The sequence below is a fragment of the Antrostomus carolinensis genome, unplaced genomic scaffold, assembly GCF_000700745.2.
Source record: "Antrostomus carolinensis isolate BGI_N321 unplaced genomic scaffold, ASM70074v2 scaffold9106, whole genome shotgun sequence".
Taxonomy (NCBI): domain Eukaryota; kingdom Metazoa; phylum Chordata; class Aves; order Caprimulgiformes; family Caprimulgidae; genus Antrostomus; species Antrostomus carolinensis.
Genome location: NW_010319739.1, coordinates 70,944 through 85,983, shown reverse-complemented (window position 1 = coordinate 85,983; position 15,040 = coordinate 70,944). Strand labels below are relative to the sequence as shown.

The 15,040-nt window shown below is 37.9% G+C and overlaps 1 protein-coding gene across 1 annotated transcript in view; it reads right to left on the bottom strand.

Annotated features, from left to right (window-relative positions):
- Window positions 1-15,040, bottom strand: part of LOC104526030 (receptor-type tyrosine-protein phosphatase zeta-like) — a gene marked incomplete at its 3' end in the record, with an annotated part of 49,162 nt that overhangs the window by 389 nt on the left and 33,733 nt on the right. Inside the window, exons 4-8 of the mRNA XM_029085285.1 lie at window positions 7,297-7,476; window positions 5,232-5,383; window positions 3,754-3,849; window positions 3,434-3,500; window positions 316-473 (exon numbers count right to left, since the gene is read on the bottom strand). Coding sequence (XP_028941118.1) covers window positions 316-473; window positions 3,434-3,500; window positions 3,754-3,849; window positions 5,232-5,383; window positions 7,297-7,476 — 653 coding nt within the window. The remainder of the gene's footprint in view (window positions 1-315; window positions 474-3,433; window positions 3,501-3,753; window positions 3,850-5,231; window positions 5,384-7,296; window positions 7,477-15,040) is intronic.

Sequence of the window (15,040 nt, the reverse complement as noted above, 5' to 3'; positions counted from 1 at the left end):
AGTGTTTTGCACTCCTCTTTTTCTGGGCTAGAAGTCCAGACAGCCTGCAGAGTTAGGAGGTATGTTCTTACTCCGTTCTAAGGGAAGAAATGACTGAGAATCTAGTCCTGAACTGAAAAAGGGAAAAGGTAACACACTCAATTAACATATATGCTTTCTAATTTAATGGCTGCATTAAAAATTTAAAACTAGACAAAAGAAAAGCCAGGTTATTGAGCTGGCAATGAATGCCATGAGCTTTTACCACATACATAGCAACTGCTTTTCTTTGGTATTATGTACAATTGTTTGGTTTTAATACATTAAATGAATTACCTGGTCTTCAGAAATACTAATGGTGTCTTTAAACACAATCCATTCAACCGTTTCAGAGCAGGGAGGAGTTGATAAAGACCCATTGTAAGTGTAGTATTTGTCTGTTGCATTCGGCAAAAGGTTCAGCAAAATAAATGGTTCTAAGGCAGCCTGTTTTCCTGAAAAAAAAAGTTAGAGTCAGATAGTTAAAATACTGCAGAAGCAATGAATAAATAGAAATCACACTGTCCGAAAGAGTTACTATTATATGAACGTGCTAGTTTTGAGGCTATTCAAAATTTGACTTCTAGAGAGACTAGCATACAAATAAATTGCTGAGCCTTTTCTATTTAGTTTGAAGAAGTATTGCTCAATAAAAACTTTGTTTATATGGGAAGGTATAATGAGTTACTCCAGTCAAATATAATCAGTACATTGGTTCACAAGAATTGGCTCATCTGTAAATTTACTTGTAAATGTCCAAGATGCCAAATCTTTGTCTCACTCGTGAACCTTAAAGAAAAAAAAAAAAAAAGTTAATTCTTTGTTCTTGGTCTCATGACATGGCTTCAAACTCTCCCTGAATTTGGTTGAGTCCTTGAGTTTCTTGCAGGATCTTAACCTTTGCAAGAAATCAGTGCTTGGGGTACTGTCGCTGTGTTAGACCAGAGAGTTATATTACTCATGATGGCAGAACCAGAATTTCTGTGGATTAGGGGTTTTTAAAATGGTGATAATACAGTGAAAAGCTGTAACAGCTTTACACAAAGCAGAGAATGATGCGAAGACCTCCTCCAGGAGCGTATGACCACTCTGTTCTATTTCCTCGTCAACATGTTAATCCTTCAGACAGAAGCTATCACTGCTGTCTGGTATATCCTTAGTTAATGCATTCTTCATTCAGTAAAAACAAATGGCCAGTCCGTTTTATATAGATGCTTGGGGACAAGAAACTTCTCATTTATAGTAAAAATCCTGTCATACATTTTGCATCTTTGGATTTTAAAATGCTCTTTAATGTGCTTGATAGGCTAGATTTTAAAATCAAACAGCTACAAAGAATGATGAGAAAGAGAGAGTTTGTCTGGAAGGAACAGGACTGTTCCTCTGCAGAGCCTGAGAACTCAGCAACTGGGATTCCAATAAGCACAATCCAGATATGACTGACAAGGACAGATCATGTGCTATTCATTTTTCTTCAGAAGGAATAACTTGATTTAGTCATGACCTGAATTTTCAGAGTTCATTTGCATTTTATTCAGGAAAATGATGTTCTACTCATTGTTGAAGTACCATGTAGTGGCTGTATTTTGAATCTTGCTGCTGATGGTTTTACAGCTCCTTCCAAGGCTGTAGGACAGTATCTGCCTTGATTTATTACTCATTCTCCTTTGTATTTCATAGAAGATGGCACACAAAGATCATGAATCTTAACTGCTTTATATTCCTCCCTACTCTGTCTGTAATTTATGGAAGTTGCTCCCTTTTATATTTGTTGAATAGTGTTTGTTCTCTGGAGAAAAATCATTTTGATTTTAGTTTCATACTTTTGAAAGCTTTTAAAATAGTGGACTAATAGCTTTTTACATTTTCAGCCTATCAATCTTAAGGGGCTTTACAAATTTCAAGTATCACTACATATAGGAAAACTGAGACAAAGTTAGCCATTTACTTAAGGTCATGGCCATGATGTAAAAAAAATATCCCTGTTTAAGACAGTAATTATTCATGTTTATTCTCGATGAAGCCACCATGAAACTGAGTTAGAAACAGAGCCTAGACCTCCTCATCCACCACCCTGATGTCCATGTACTCTGACGTAAAACTATGAGGAATTCTAAAACACCAAAATGTCAAAATTTGGTCTGAATAATGCTGGTACAAATATAATATAATTGGATTATTTCAGATTTACACAGGAGCTACTGAAAAAAAAATTAATCTCCACTAAGTGTACTGAATACTGATACTCAGATGGTCTCACGCTTGTATGACAAATCTTGGATGGCTTCAATGGGGTTATTTGGCTTCCAACCACATATAAAAATCCAGAAATGTATGACTAAGAAAATTCACAGAATAAATCAGACATTTCTCTTGATTTAATATTTGAAGAGTTGTAAATTTCTCATGATAGTTATATTTATTAATTTACACTTACTGCTGTTGTTACAAATATTCAGTCTTGGGGTAAATAAATCATAGAACATCTCAAGTTGGAAGGGACCCATAGGATCATTTTGTCCAACACCCTCCTCCTTGCAGGACTACCTAAGACTAAACCATATGACTAAGAGCATTGTTCAGATGCTCCTTGAACTCTGGCAGTCTTGGTGCTGTGCTCCTTCCCTGAAAAGCTTGTTCCAGTGACTGACCACTGTCTCAGTGGAGAACCTTTTTCTAATGTCCAATCTGAACTTCCCCTAATGCAGTTTAACACCATTTCCTTGTGTCCTGTTGCTGGTCACCAAAGATCAGTACCTCCCCATCTGCTGCTCCGCTTGAAGAAGTTGTAAACTGTGTTGAGGTCACCCTCAGCCTTCTCTTCTCCAAGATGAACAAATTAAGTGAACTCAGCCGCTCCTCACAAGTCTTTTCCTCAAGACCTTTCACCATCTTGGTTGCCGTTCTCTGGACACACTCTAATAATCTGATGTCCTTATACTGAGGTGTCCAAACTGCACACAGTACTCAAGGTGGGGCTGCACTAGTGCAGTGTAGAGTGGTACAATCACCTCCCTTGACCAGCTAGCTATGCTGTGCTTGATGCACCCCAGGACATGGTTGGCCTCTTTGGCTGCCAGGGCATACTGTTGACTCATATTCTACTTGCCATCAAAACAAACACCCAGATCTCTTTCTGTGGGGCTGCTCTCCAGTCTCTTGTCCCTCAGTTTGTACACACAGCCAGGATTACCCTGTCCCAGGTGCAGAATCCAGCACTTGCTCTTGTTAAATTTCATATGGTTGGTGATCACCCAGATCTCTAGTCTATCCAGATGACTTTTGCTGTTTCTAACAAAATAGGCATGGCTGAGCTCTAGAGAACCATGCTCCCTGATGTCTTTAAGGTTTTGTAATTACACTGAAATGGGATTTAGTCTAATCAGTAATCAATAAAATATGGAGGCAGACTTACCAAAACGACTAACACTATCTACTCCATTAATGATTGGATTATAATCTGGATTATCTTCTAGTCCAATCTGTTAAAAAGAAATTGCATTTTTTTAGCAGTACAGGCTTCAAGAAAAAAAAAGTAAGTTGCAGTTTACCACCAAAACTATAGATGACTTAAAGCACAGCAAACATATTTTGCCCATTTGCTTTTCTGTAAGAATAAATATACGAAAATTTTTAACTCAGTGATCACACATTGGAACCAGTTAAATTCAGTTTGAACATCTGCCATGTTTCAAAGGAAGATTGTTTAATGACACAAAGATATATTTTGTTTACCTCAAACAAAATTGATAAAGCTCTTAACTTTCCATTTCCTTTAATTGCATCTTCGAAATTTGTAAACTGATCTGCATCATAGCAGTAGATTTGCATCTGCAAATAAAAATATATTCAAATGTTACTTATACAAAAAAATTTTAAAAATTAATCAACATAGTTATTTATATTCCTATTTCGAGAAAACATGTCCAAGCAATAAATTTAATTACAAATATATGTTTTTTTAAATCTATCTCACATACATTATCTGAAATAGAATGGAATTTATCATCTGTTAGCTATCTATTAGCAATCTCTCCTGGAAAACCACTAGGCATGCAGGAGTTATCCTTTCAAGGAGTACAATACTCTCCGTGGACAATACAGTAAGATGAGGTAACTTGCTGATACTGGATATCTAACCTACAGTACTCGGGTGAGATTAATCTTGAAATCAGTGTTAAAACATGAATGATAAGGCAGGATGTCCTTACTGCATCTGCCTTGTAGCAAGTGTAGAGAAGCATAGGTAATAAAAGATTATCAGGTATTTTGTGCCCACATTTAACTGCTGTCATGGGCACTGGGTTTGTTGCACCCCTTCCTCTCTTTCTCTGGATGCAGCTGGGAAATCTCCTCCAGCGCTGGACTACCAACATGAATAGGGGAGGATTCTGCTCCAATAGCTTTTCGTGTGATGGTGACTGAGGAGAATACTCTCTTTGATGCCTTGGCAGGACAAGTGCAGCGTGAGTGGGAATTTTTAAATGGCTAATGAGGTAAAGGAAACGACACTGCCCAAGGAAAGCTCCTGGCTCACAGTTCTCCATGGAGTATAGGACAAATTTGGCTCTGTGGCTTTGATCTGACATAGAAGTTCAAAGTGGTCAAAGTGAGGAGCAGCACAGTTGCCAACCACAACTACGTCTTTTTAGCTGGAAAATTATCATAGTGCCCTGTTGAGAGCTGAAACTTTGGTTTGCAGAGTGCCCTCATAGATCTCAGTGAGAGCTGCTCCTCTCCTCCACTCCATTCCCATGCTGCTGTGAGCTATTCTGACAAATCAGCCAGAGGTATGCTGGCCTGGCCTCCCGTGAACGTGGCCACACCTAGGCTCTCAGCAAAGCCCCAGCTTTGAAAAGTCCATTTACACTTTAAACAACCAAGTGCCATGCAATATGATGGGCCAAACTCGTAGGATTTTAACTGTTAGTGGGAGCTTGAACTTTGTCAGATTAGCAGAACTGATTGCTAATGTCATTTTAGAAGATGAGTGCGAAAATGCAGTTTAGAGATTCTCAAGATGACACAGAATAATGCCTTACACTGCCCTTCTAAAATGCATAATTTAAATATTATTTATTTGTATTTAAGCGAATTATTATATTTGCAAATAGACTTTACTCAAGTGATAAACAAAGGTATTTAGTAAACAGTATTACTTTTCTGTAGAATGTCAAATTGTTAAAATCATCAAAATCTAATCCATACTTTACCTCAAGAGGAAATTTTTGCCCTTCTAAACTATGTTCTGATCCATCTGATGACACGTTGCATTTTCCCCAGTGAAAAGTGATCTTGCTTGCTTTGAATATAGTGTCTAAGCCACCTCCACTTACATAATAATCATTTGTCAGATTAATTTCCACTGAACAAAGAGAGAGAGAGGGAAAAAAAAAATGAGTGTCAATATAAAAGCCAGACAAGGCATCCATGACTCTCATATTTCACTATTAGGTGCTAAAAGGTAAATATGATATGCCTTTTCCCCTGTATTTCATAAGCAATTTGACAGGATATTGGTTATTTAAACAAAGTAAGAAGTGTGGTAATTGACTATCAGCACGGAGAAATACATTTCATTTCATGCTGCAATTCATAAAATAGTCATCTAATGAAGTGCACTATTATATTGGTCTCCTGTTGTCTGAAACTAGCCACAGAACGATGCTAAAAAGCTCAGAAAACTGGCTTAACTACCAATCTGACTGTCTAATAAAAGAGGATTCTTGAAATACATAAAAGCCCCTGTGTTTTTAACAAAAGAGAAAATACCCCACCACCATTATTATCATAATTCCATATACAAATCACGAGGCAACACATGAAAATAAAATTTTAGCCAGTTCCTAAGAGGACTGTCCTGTCTGTGAGATCCCTTGGCTGTGGAACAATCTCCCAAGGGAGCAGGTGATCACAGGTCTTCATCTGGACACAAACATACACAAATCACGGATGGGACAGAACACTTGTCTTCTGGAGGGAATGAGCAGGGTGGAATAGACTGAAGTCCCACATTTGGCTTTCCCACCTCCAGTGACTGTGAATTGTTTGACCTCTTGCTAAAACAGCACCAATGGAGTTCAGTTTCATTACATTCCTTTCCTCAAGAGCTTGAAGACAATTTTAACTGCAGAGCTTAGCAGTTCCTTTTACAATACCAGAATCGCTGTAGATGAGGAAGAGGTCAGTTCACTTTGATGGACTTTAAAGAATGTTTAGGGATGTCTTGAAAAGACAAATGCACTATTTATCTCATCTAGCAGGGCAAGAGGGAAGTAAGTAATTTGTGGAGTAGTATGTATGAAGTACATGATTGGGCCAAGAACAGAAATTAGGAACAATGATAATAAAGTAAAATAAAACATTTTTTTTTAAATAAGAATAGAATAGAATAGAATAGAATAGAATAGAATAGAATAGAATAGAATAGAATAGAATAGAATAGAATAGAATAGAATAGAATAGTTGGTCTAGAGATCCAGTAGAACTGGTAGAAAGTCAAAGACAGTTAAGAGATTCCTTCCTCCAAACCAAAGCGCAAAACAAGAAACAGTACTTCCAACAAGCAGCTTTTAGTTACTGCTATCCTGGGTTCATACAGCAAAGCAGTTGCACCAAGATTTGTCTGACAATGTAAATGCCACCATAAACTTATTTTATAGCTGGGAGGAATAGGCACTTGTAGGCATAAATCACTTCTTTCTAAAATACATTTCTAAGATAAGGAAGACAAATCGGACCATGAAAGCACCTATTATTTCTCTTTGACTGAATGAAAAAGTCTAAATGAGTAATTCAGAGACAAGTGTCTACATTAAAGGTGTCTACGTGTATGTGAGATTAATCCCATCCTGAGTTTTTTGAAACAACTCACCCATGAAGTGCTTCCAGATGAGCAGGTAATTTATTTATATTTTTAAAAAATCATTTTTGTATACTCGTTAACAGGTTCTAGATATGTAGTAATAATTAGAATTATTTCATAGCAAATGCTAAATTACTGTTTAGCTTCAATGAAGTGCTCATGATGAATGACAGTAACAATGTGATTGCTTTGGCTCTATCTGTCTGTGCACTTAATTTTCATTTGTGTTTTAGTGATTTCTCTATTATGCTTGGCTACTGTCATCACCTGTTTTTTTTATTTAATGGATAAATTCAGAATCCACAAGCTAAAGAAAAGTGAAATGAAAATGTTTCATCAGAAGTCCTTGGTTGATTGTCCTATATCACTTTTCTGACTTCATTTAACTCCAAACATGAAATCTGACTTTTTACCTGTTTTGCCAGTGTTGCGAATGAAAGTATCTTCCAAAGTTTCCTTTTCCCATCCATGAAATTTAAGTTTCTTCAGATTCACATTTACTTGAGTGAGATCTTCATCTATATTAATAGGAGATTGTTTGGCACCATTGCAGGCTGAATATTTCTTTCCCCAGTTCTTTTGGTTCAAAGTTCCTAGAAATCAAAACATTTGGGGTAAATACATTTAAAATCTAAACTGGCATTCATGTATTTTGTAATGTGGGAAAGTTAAAACACAGTTTGCAATCCGTGACCAGAGTACCTGCTGTTCTTTTAGGCCTCATCTGTAGAAATACTTGGCACACCTACCAAGACATCCTGCCTTCAACAGTTAAGTCACTTTTTGACCATCTTAGACATCATACATACAGGCTTATAAATCTCTAGGGAAAGCAGAAAATAACTAAAAAACCCCCACATACAATATGCAGAAACAATAAATAAAATGGGGGAAAGAAAAACTTGCAGGTGAAAGAAACTGGTATTGCAAAAAACTTGTGAATTACTGCAAAATCCTCCTTTCCATATAACTCTTTTAATCATGTGAATGTCATTAATATTATTTCTGCCCAATTAAGTCAGCCATCCTGTAAGATTTTTAAAGAAATAAAAGCAGTAAGATCTCTAAAAAATCCTTGCACATAGGGAAAAAAGTAAAGTGAAAAGGAAAAATGTTAGTGATGCTCTGGCTGGAGAGGCCATGCGGAGGGCCATGCACACACATTTCCAGATATCTCCTTCTGCAGCTGCTGGGAGAGTAGCCAGGAGGTCCTGTGCTGTGGCAGTGCATCTTCAGGGTGTGATGGTGTGCTACCCCTACCCCTGCTTAAGCTATAACCACCAGTGAGGGCCATGATGGCCCCATTCAGCTTAGGCTGGACTTTGGGGGACAGATGACAACATGGTAGCCAAGGGTTGTCTGGAACATTGACCCAGATGTCTTGCTGGTATGCAAATATGACTATAGATTAATAATCTTACTCTACAGTGGACAGTCCAGGGCCCATTGGGCTCTCCTGAAATGACAGTGGGCTGCGTGCCACGATCTCCCCTTGAGTAGGGACACCTCTCAAGGTTACTCCTCAAGGTTGAGGGAATCCTTATTGCATCAGGTACTCGGGAAGTGAACTGGGAATAAGCACTGAAACTTTTATATCTTAACTAAGTGACAGAAAGGACTGCTTGTGCACATGCAATCCTTTAGACATAAAGTGTTGACCAACTCTGGGACTAGGATTGGATCCAACCACACGTGGACTCCTCTCTGAGGAGTACAGAATGTGAGGGGGTCCTTTCTGAACACGGTGTCTCAACGGGAGGAGCTCCCTGACTGTTTTGTCTGACCATGCCCTCTATGCAGTAAATAACCAAGTGTACCTTGCCATCGAACCTTGTTAAATCACTGCTGTATTTACTGTTGAATTTCATTAACTCCCTGTTCTATATCGATAAAGTACATTGTGGCTTCTCTTGTACAAGCGAAGTGCATCTCACTCCATCCATGATAATCTGGCCCAGGGACTGCATGGCATTTCACTGTGGCCAGTTCAGACATAGATAACATGGACACAGACAGCATGTCCTTCACCAAAGACTTGATTATTTTTCATAAGAAATGCTCACTACTCTACAGATCAGTGTGAGGGGTTAGCAGCTGCTCTGAGAATCTTCTGTTTATATAATATAGTCATATAAATAATTCAGTATTTTGTGTGTGTTGATGTGTTTGCATACATATAAATATTTTTTCCTGACAGGGAATTCTGGTAACACTTCAAAGGGCTAATTAAAACCAAGACTTGACTGCACAGACCTAAGAAAACATAATTGCTTCAGTTAGCTTCCCACTTACTAGTAGTTAAGAGCTAATATTAGCGCATCCAATGCACACATTTTAATTCTATTAGATGTGTTGAAATGAGCCCATGCTCATTTACAGGCCACTGTGCTACATCCAATTCTGCTAGCTGATGATTTGCTGTATTGTACCCCAGGCAAGGACAGCCCTCATATTGCACTCAGAAAACTCAGAGAGCGAAGAAGAGATGCAGCCAGTCCTGTAACCATGACAATAGGCAGTAATACAAGATGCTCATCTGGATAGCTAGCTATCTAGAAACAAACCTCAGCTAAACTATTCAACAAGTATCAAGTCAAGCGAGTTATCGATATCACCTTACTGCATCAGAATTACTGCAGGTCAGATTGTATATAAACCCATTTACTTCTTATAAACAGCAACAGAAGAAACTGTTAGGCATAACAGCCAAGCAAACCACAGTGAGATTAAGTCACAGTGTTATGAATCTGAATATCCTGCAGGTGGGGATTAGAGCCCTGTACCGAGCGAGCTGTGCTCCCCTTGGGAATGGCATACAGGGTAAGCTTCCAGCTCCTCTTCAAGTCACACTTCTCCTGGACATGAGCTGTCAGTTACAGTTTATCACCTGGGAAAGTAATGCAATATCCTGATTTCTAATGCGTTTTTCATAATAAAAGAGTGGTTAATATTTCACCTTCTCTCTCAAAAGCTTCCTTTAAAAAGTTCTAAGCCCAAGTTAACCAAAACTTGGAGATGAATCTGCTCAGATCTACAGTGAATTTACTAACAAATATTGAAGGCTTTTAAAACCAAGAAATCAAATTTTATTTCTATATAAACTAGAATAATTAACTTTTTAAACAGAAAAGACTCCAAACATGGTCAGTCAGGACAGAAATAACAATTCCCAGCTTGCCCTGTGCATCTTTGCAGACAGGCCCCTGTTTCCAGGTCCGCTTTCAGCCAGCTCGGTGATTTTCCAAGCTGCAGCAAACTCTTTAGAGCCCTCCTTGGCTCTTTGAAAGTCTCTGCCAGTTGGGCCAGGCTGGCTGCCCATGGCCATCTCTTGGATTTCGGCTGTGCTCCCTGCTCCGTACTCTGTTTCTTTTGCTCCTTCCTTTTGCCACAGCCCAAGACATTCCCAGGCTCCTGCTGTTGCCCCGAGACAGTAGAAATCTCCTTTCTCATTCCACTGACATGCCCACTCTCATTGGTCACCTGTAGCCTCTCCTTCAGAACATCATCACAAATCCTTTCCCAACACACATTATCATTTTTCTGCTCTTTCCACCACTGACATTAGAACTGACTGAAAATACTACTCTTTTCTCTCTCTCACCAGTGTACTTTTGGGTACTTTCTTCCATGCTTCTTTTGCTGAATGTAAACATCCGATTTTTGCATCTTCCCTTTAGATTCCCCACTATCACATTCAATTAAAACAAATACATTAAAAGCAGAGAAACTATAATCTCCTTTCAACTTTTGTTCGTATTTTGTGGTAACAAGCAGAAGTAAATTCTTTGACTTGATAGTCATTATCTGTGTCTCAGTGTATAATACAACAAAACCCCAGCATAAAGCTAATGATAACAATAGTAATCTTAGCTCATCCCAGAAGACAGTGTCAAGCCAACACTGTAATCCATCACAACATTCTGAACCAGAGCACACAGTTGTGTAAGATACTGGCTGTAGGCAGTACAGCGATGCTGCGGCCCGACCAAGGAAGTTCTTTCAGTCTGGATGTGAAGTTTTTCATAAGTATTGGCAGAAAGAAATGAGAGAAATTAGAAGGCTTGGTGTGAATAAATGAAGAATATTGTTTCCTATCCCGCAGAAAGGCCTCAAACCTGTGAGATGAGCTTGCTAAAAAGATATAATATTCTTTTTTCTGTGCTTTTTTTCTGTGTAGAAACAAAGGCAATTCAGTCAAGTAAGTGATTATAATAAAAATATTATCCTTTCATAAAGAACTTTGTTGTTTACATCTTATTGAAATCTTACACCAACTATGAATCTTTATGCCCCAAAGAAAGTTTTAGAACAGTGATTTTGAGGTAATTACATACTGCCATACAGTCACCAACAGTCATGTTAAGAAGATGATCTGTGTATATTATGCATGAAAAAGATGCAAATACTGTTTCAGCTACTCTCTGATCGTCAAAAAGAAAAATAACTATCCTATCTCTATGAATGTTAGCTTGAAATCAACCAAGGATAAATGAAATAAAAGTATTTCATAGCTGCAGCAGACAAGAGATAAGACTTTCAGCTACGACAAATTAACTGAATGCTCCAAATCAATAATCCTGCTAGCAAATCTGAATAGTTATTTGACAAATTTTAATCAGTTTTCTTCTTTGTGGTCCAGCAGCTTGTGTAGCTGAAAAGGCTACATAAGCAAAGGACAGCATTATTGCAAAATTGCACTTGATCTCAGTACTGAGGAACACAGGCAATTTGGAAGCTCTCTTTCTAAGGTAAAAATGATATCAAGCTCAGTACTGAGGAACAAGATTTGTGTGCATTTTGCACATCAAGGGGAAAATCACACTTGTATACCTCTTGAGAAGTTCTAGCATTGATCAAAAGCTATGGAATGAAATGTACAGGAAATCGATGGCAGGCTCCGGTCTGGAGTTGAAACATGAGGAATTCCAGAAGGAAGTGGAGCTCAGTCATGATTATCCAAATAATATTTGAGCAGCAAAATACAAGCTTATGCATAAATTCTGCAAATGTTAGAGCAGATAATGGTTGTGTCTATATTAGCAAGTAGTGCAAACCAATATGAGTGGATTTATAGAATGAAACAGTTGTGGTTGAAGACCAGATGTCTTTCAGGAGGGTTTTACCTCAGCCTAGCTCTGTCCGGTCCCATGGGCTGAATGCCCATTGGCGGCTGAATTGCATTAGGTATGTTCCTGTAGCACATCTCTTGTTTAGTACCATTTGAGATGAACCCATGTCATGCACTGTGAGACAATGCTACCTTGTGAACCAAAGCTTGGCAAGTGGGGAGTAGCCAGGAGATTTGCTTCAGAAGCCCACTCCTGAGTTGAACTAAAGCATTAAGGTAAATGCAGCCACTGTAGGCAGCAAGTGGTGAAACTGATGCAGTTCACATGATTTGCAGAAAGCCAAAGTAAAAGCGAAGGAACCAAACGTTTTTAAACAAGAACAGATTGTTTTACTGTAGGTTTTATGATGAAAATCATAAATCAAAGCTGTGCCAGCCATTTTGAAAAATATTGTTGCAACTGAGCTTTGAAAATGAATTCCCTCAAACTATGCCTCAGAAATCTGAAGAGAATAAAAATGTGCATGATACATCTTGAAAAGTGCACAGAGGAAGCAATATTTGTCAAAGCTGTCAGCTCTGAAGAAGTAACTGACAATTTGCAATGAATGAAAACGAGCCTGAACAAAACCGATTACAAGTTAATGGAAGACTGCCTATACCATAACCTTTACCACTCTTGCCCAGGGCAGAATGTCCAAAGCAAATTGTCCTACCCTTTCTTTCTAGGAAATGTTCATATGCAATTCTGCTACTCATTCCTAGACCCAGTGATTCCATCCCTGCAACGACTGTCCAATTCTTTTTTTGTCCTTCACTTCTATCTGCTGCTGTCTTTAGAAGAGCTGGTCCACAAGGTGTTAACTGCAGTTCTATCTTTTGTAAAAATACTTGAAAGAAAATTATCTGTCAAACAACCTTCTGTGTGTTGGTATCCTGTGCAAGTGGAAGAAGTGAGCAGGGTTGAAGACAAGCTGTGAAACTGAGTGGGCTGTGGTCCTCCCAGCAGCTTGCCCAGAGAGGGGTTTCTCAGCATGCTCACATGCTACCATGTGCATTTCTGCTGTGCTGTAAACCTTCATCATGAGTACTGCTGTTTACTACCGTGTATCAGTACTGGCTGAATGTAATATACAATTTATGAAAAATGGGAAGTATCTTTTTAAATCAAAGGAAAATATACATAAAGAACTTACTTAAATCCAATTAATGGGATTCTGAATATGTGGAACAAAGACTCTGCATTTCTTCTTTGTGCTGAATATAAATGTAGTTTCTGAAGAAACACAGTCTTAGAAATAATGCTTTGGGCTTTATAGGATTAATAACAATAACAGTGTCAGAAAATTGCATTAGTGAGGAGATACGCTTTACTTGGAAAATTCTACTTCCCAGCACTTCACTTTAGTAACTGTTGTTTTTGACATCACAGAGTTTGCATTCTTAGCTCTTATTAGGCTCATGATTCTAGTGAATGGGCATGTTCCTAGCATGTGCCCCCTCAGGAACTATAAAAACCTCTAGCTTTAATGACAGTTACAGAAAAAGAAATGCTTTAAATATTGCTGAAGAAGACATACTTCCTTCACAAGTGTAAGCTTTGAAATACAAGGAGGTTAACATCATCACTGTTAGAAATTGGGATACAATGGAAAACCATGTAAGTTTTAGATCCTAACCAGTTACAGAGTATAAACACTGCTTCTCAAACTGGCAATAACAGGTGGTAGAGAAATAATCATAGCTTTAGTTCAGGTTTTCCATTGCTCCTTCCTCATTTATTATTTTGTGATTTAAACTGATGTGAACCCTAGGGTTTATGCTATAGATGAAAGACGGTAGAAGAGAGATATGGATTCTTTACCTTTATTTAATTTCTTCCTCTCAATTTTTCATCAGCTTTTGCTTTCACAATCATGTCATTACTTTTATAAATATAGATTGGACACATATAGGAGATGAAGGATTTCCCCTCTGTGGGGACTGTTAATAATGGATTTGCCTTATCAAAATTGTTATTGACTTACGACTTTGAAGTGTTAAGTGATTTCACGGTTCGTTGGGGTTGTTTTTTTTTTTTTTTTAGAGCAAACACACTTTATCTAATGTATAAGAAATCAGGAATAAGGCCATGAAAAGATGTGGGTACTTATACTGGGACAAAATTTAAATTTAGATGTTCAATCAATACTACTCTGAACACCAAACTGTACAGCTATTATTTTTTTCCTCTTTATTTCTGCTTCACTATTTAGATAGTGCATCTGAAATGGCTGAACAGAGGAGGTAGATATCAACACTTACCTCAAGATGCTTCATACCATTAATAGCTATGGCATTCAGCTTATTATCAAAAGTTGCACAATGCAGTCTCTAATCATCCAAGGCAGAAGAATGATTTAAATTCACATTCTAGAGGAGTACACTACTGGGCCAAAGAGAGAAGTACTGCCAATACTAATCTTGTGAATGTTAGTATAGCTCATATTACGAAGGCCATGACATAACACATTGCATTCTAGGGAAACATTCTGGTCGTCAAAAAAACTGAATGCTTAAGTTTCACATATTGCTGAGCAGAAGACAACACTTCTGCTTCATCTTGACCTTCACTGTAAGGATCTTTGGGTTTTGTGTTTTTCCCTTCCAAAAGCCCCAAATACCCCCAGAGTCTGTTCATGATCAGTCTCATAAAGTTTATAAAAAATCTTCAAATTGAAAAAGCACAGACTTTAACAGGTGAAATTACTTGTCAGGACAGTGTTACAACTACAGAGAAGGAGTTTTGGCTTCTGGGTTTGGGTTTAACCAATTATTATGCCCATCTCAGTGATTTAATTGCTTGTGGGTTTTCCAAGACTGGATTGCTTGCCAATGTCTAGGTTAAGTGTTCAAAAATGAAATTATAAAAATGAAATTATACTGGTTATGTTAAAGAGAATGAGCTCACAGAGTAACTGGATGGCCACTCCAAAAGACTTCAATAGCATTTAAACCCTCAAAGTTCAATACTAATAAGTAACTTGCTTTTAAATGAGCAGGAGCCAAATATATTTATCCCATGGATTTTTTTTGGCACACATACAGTG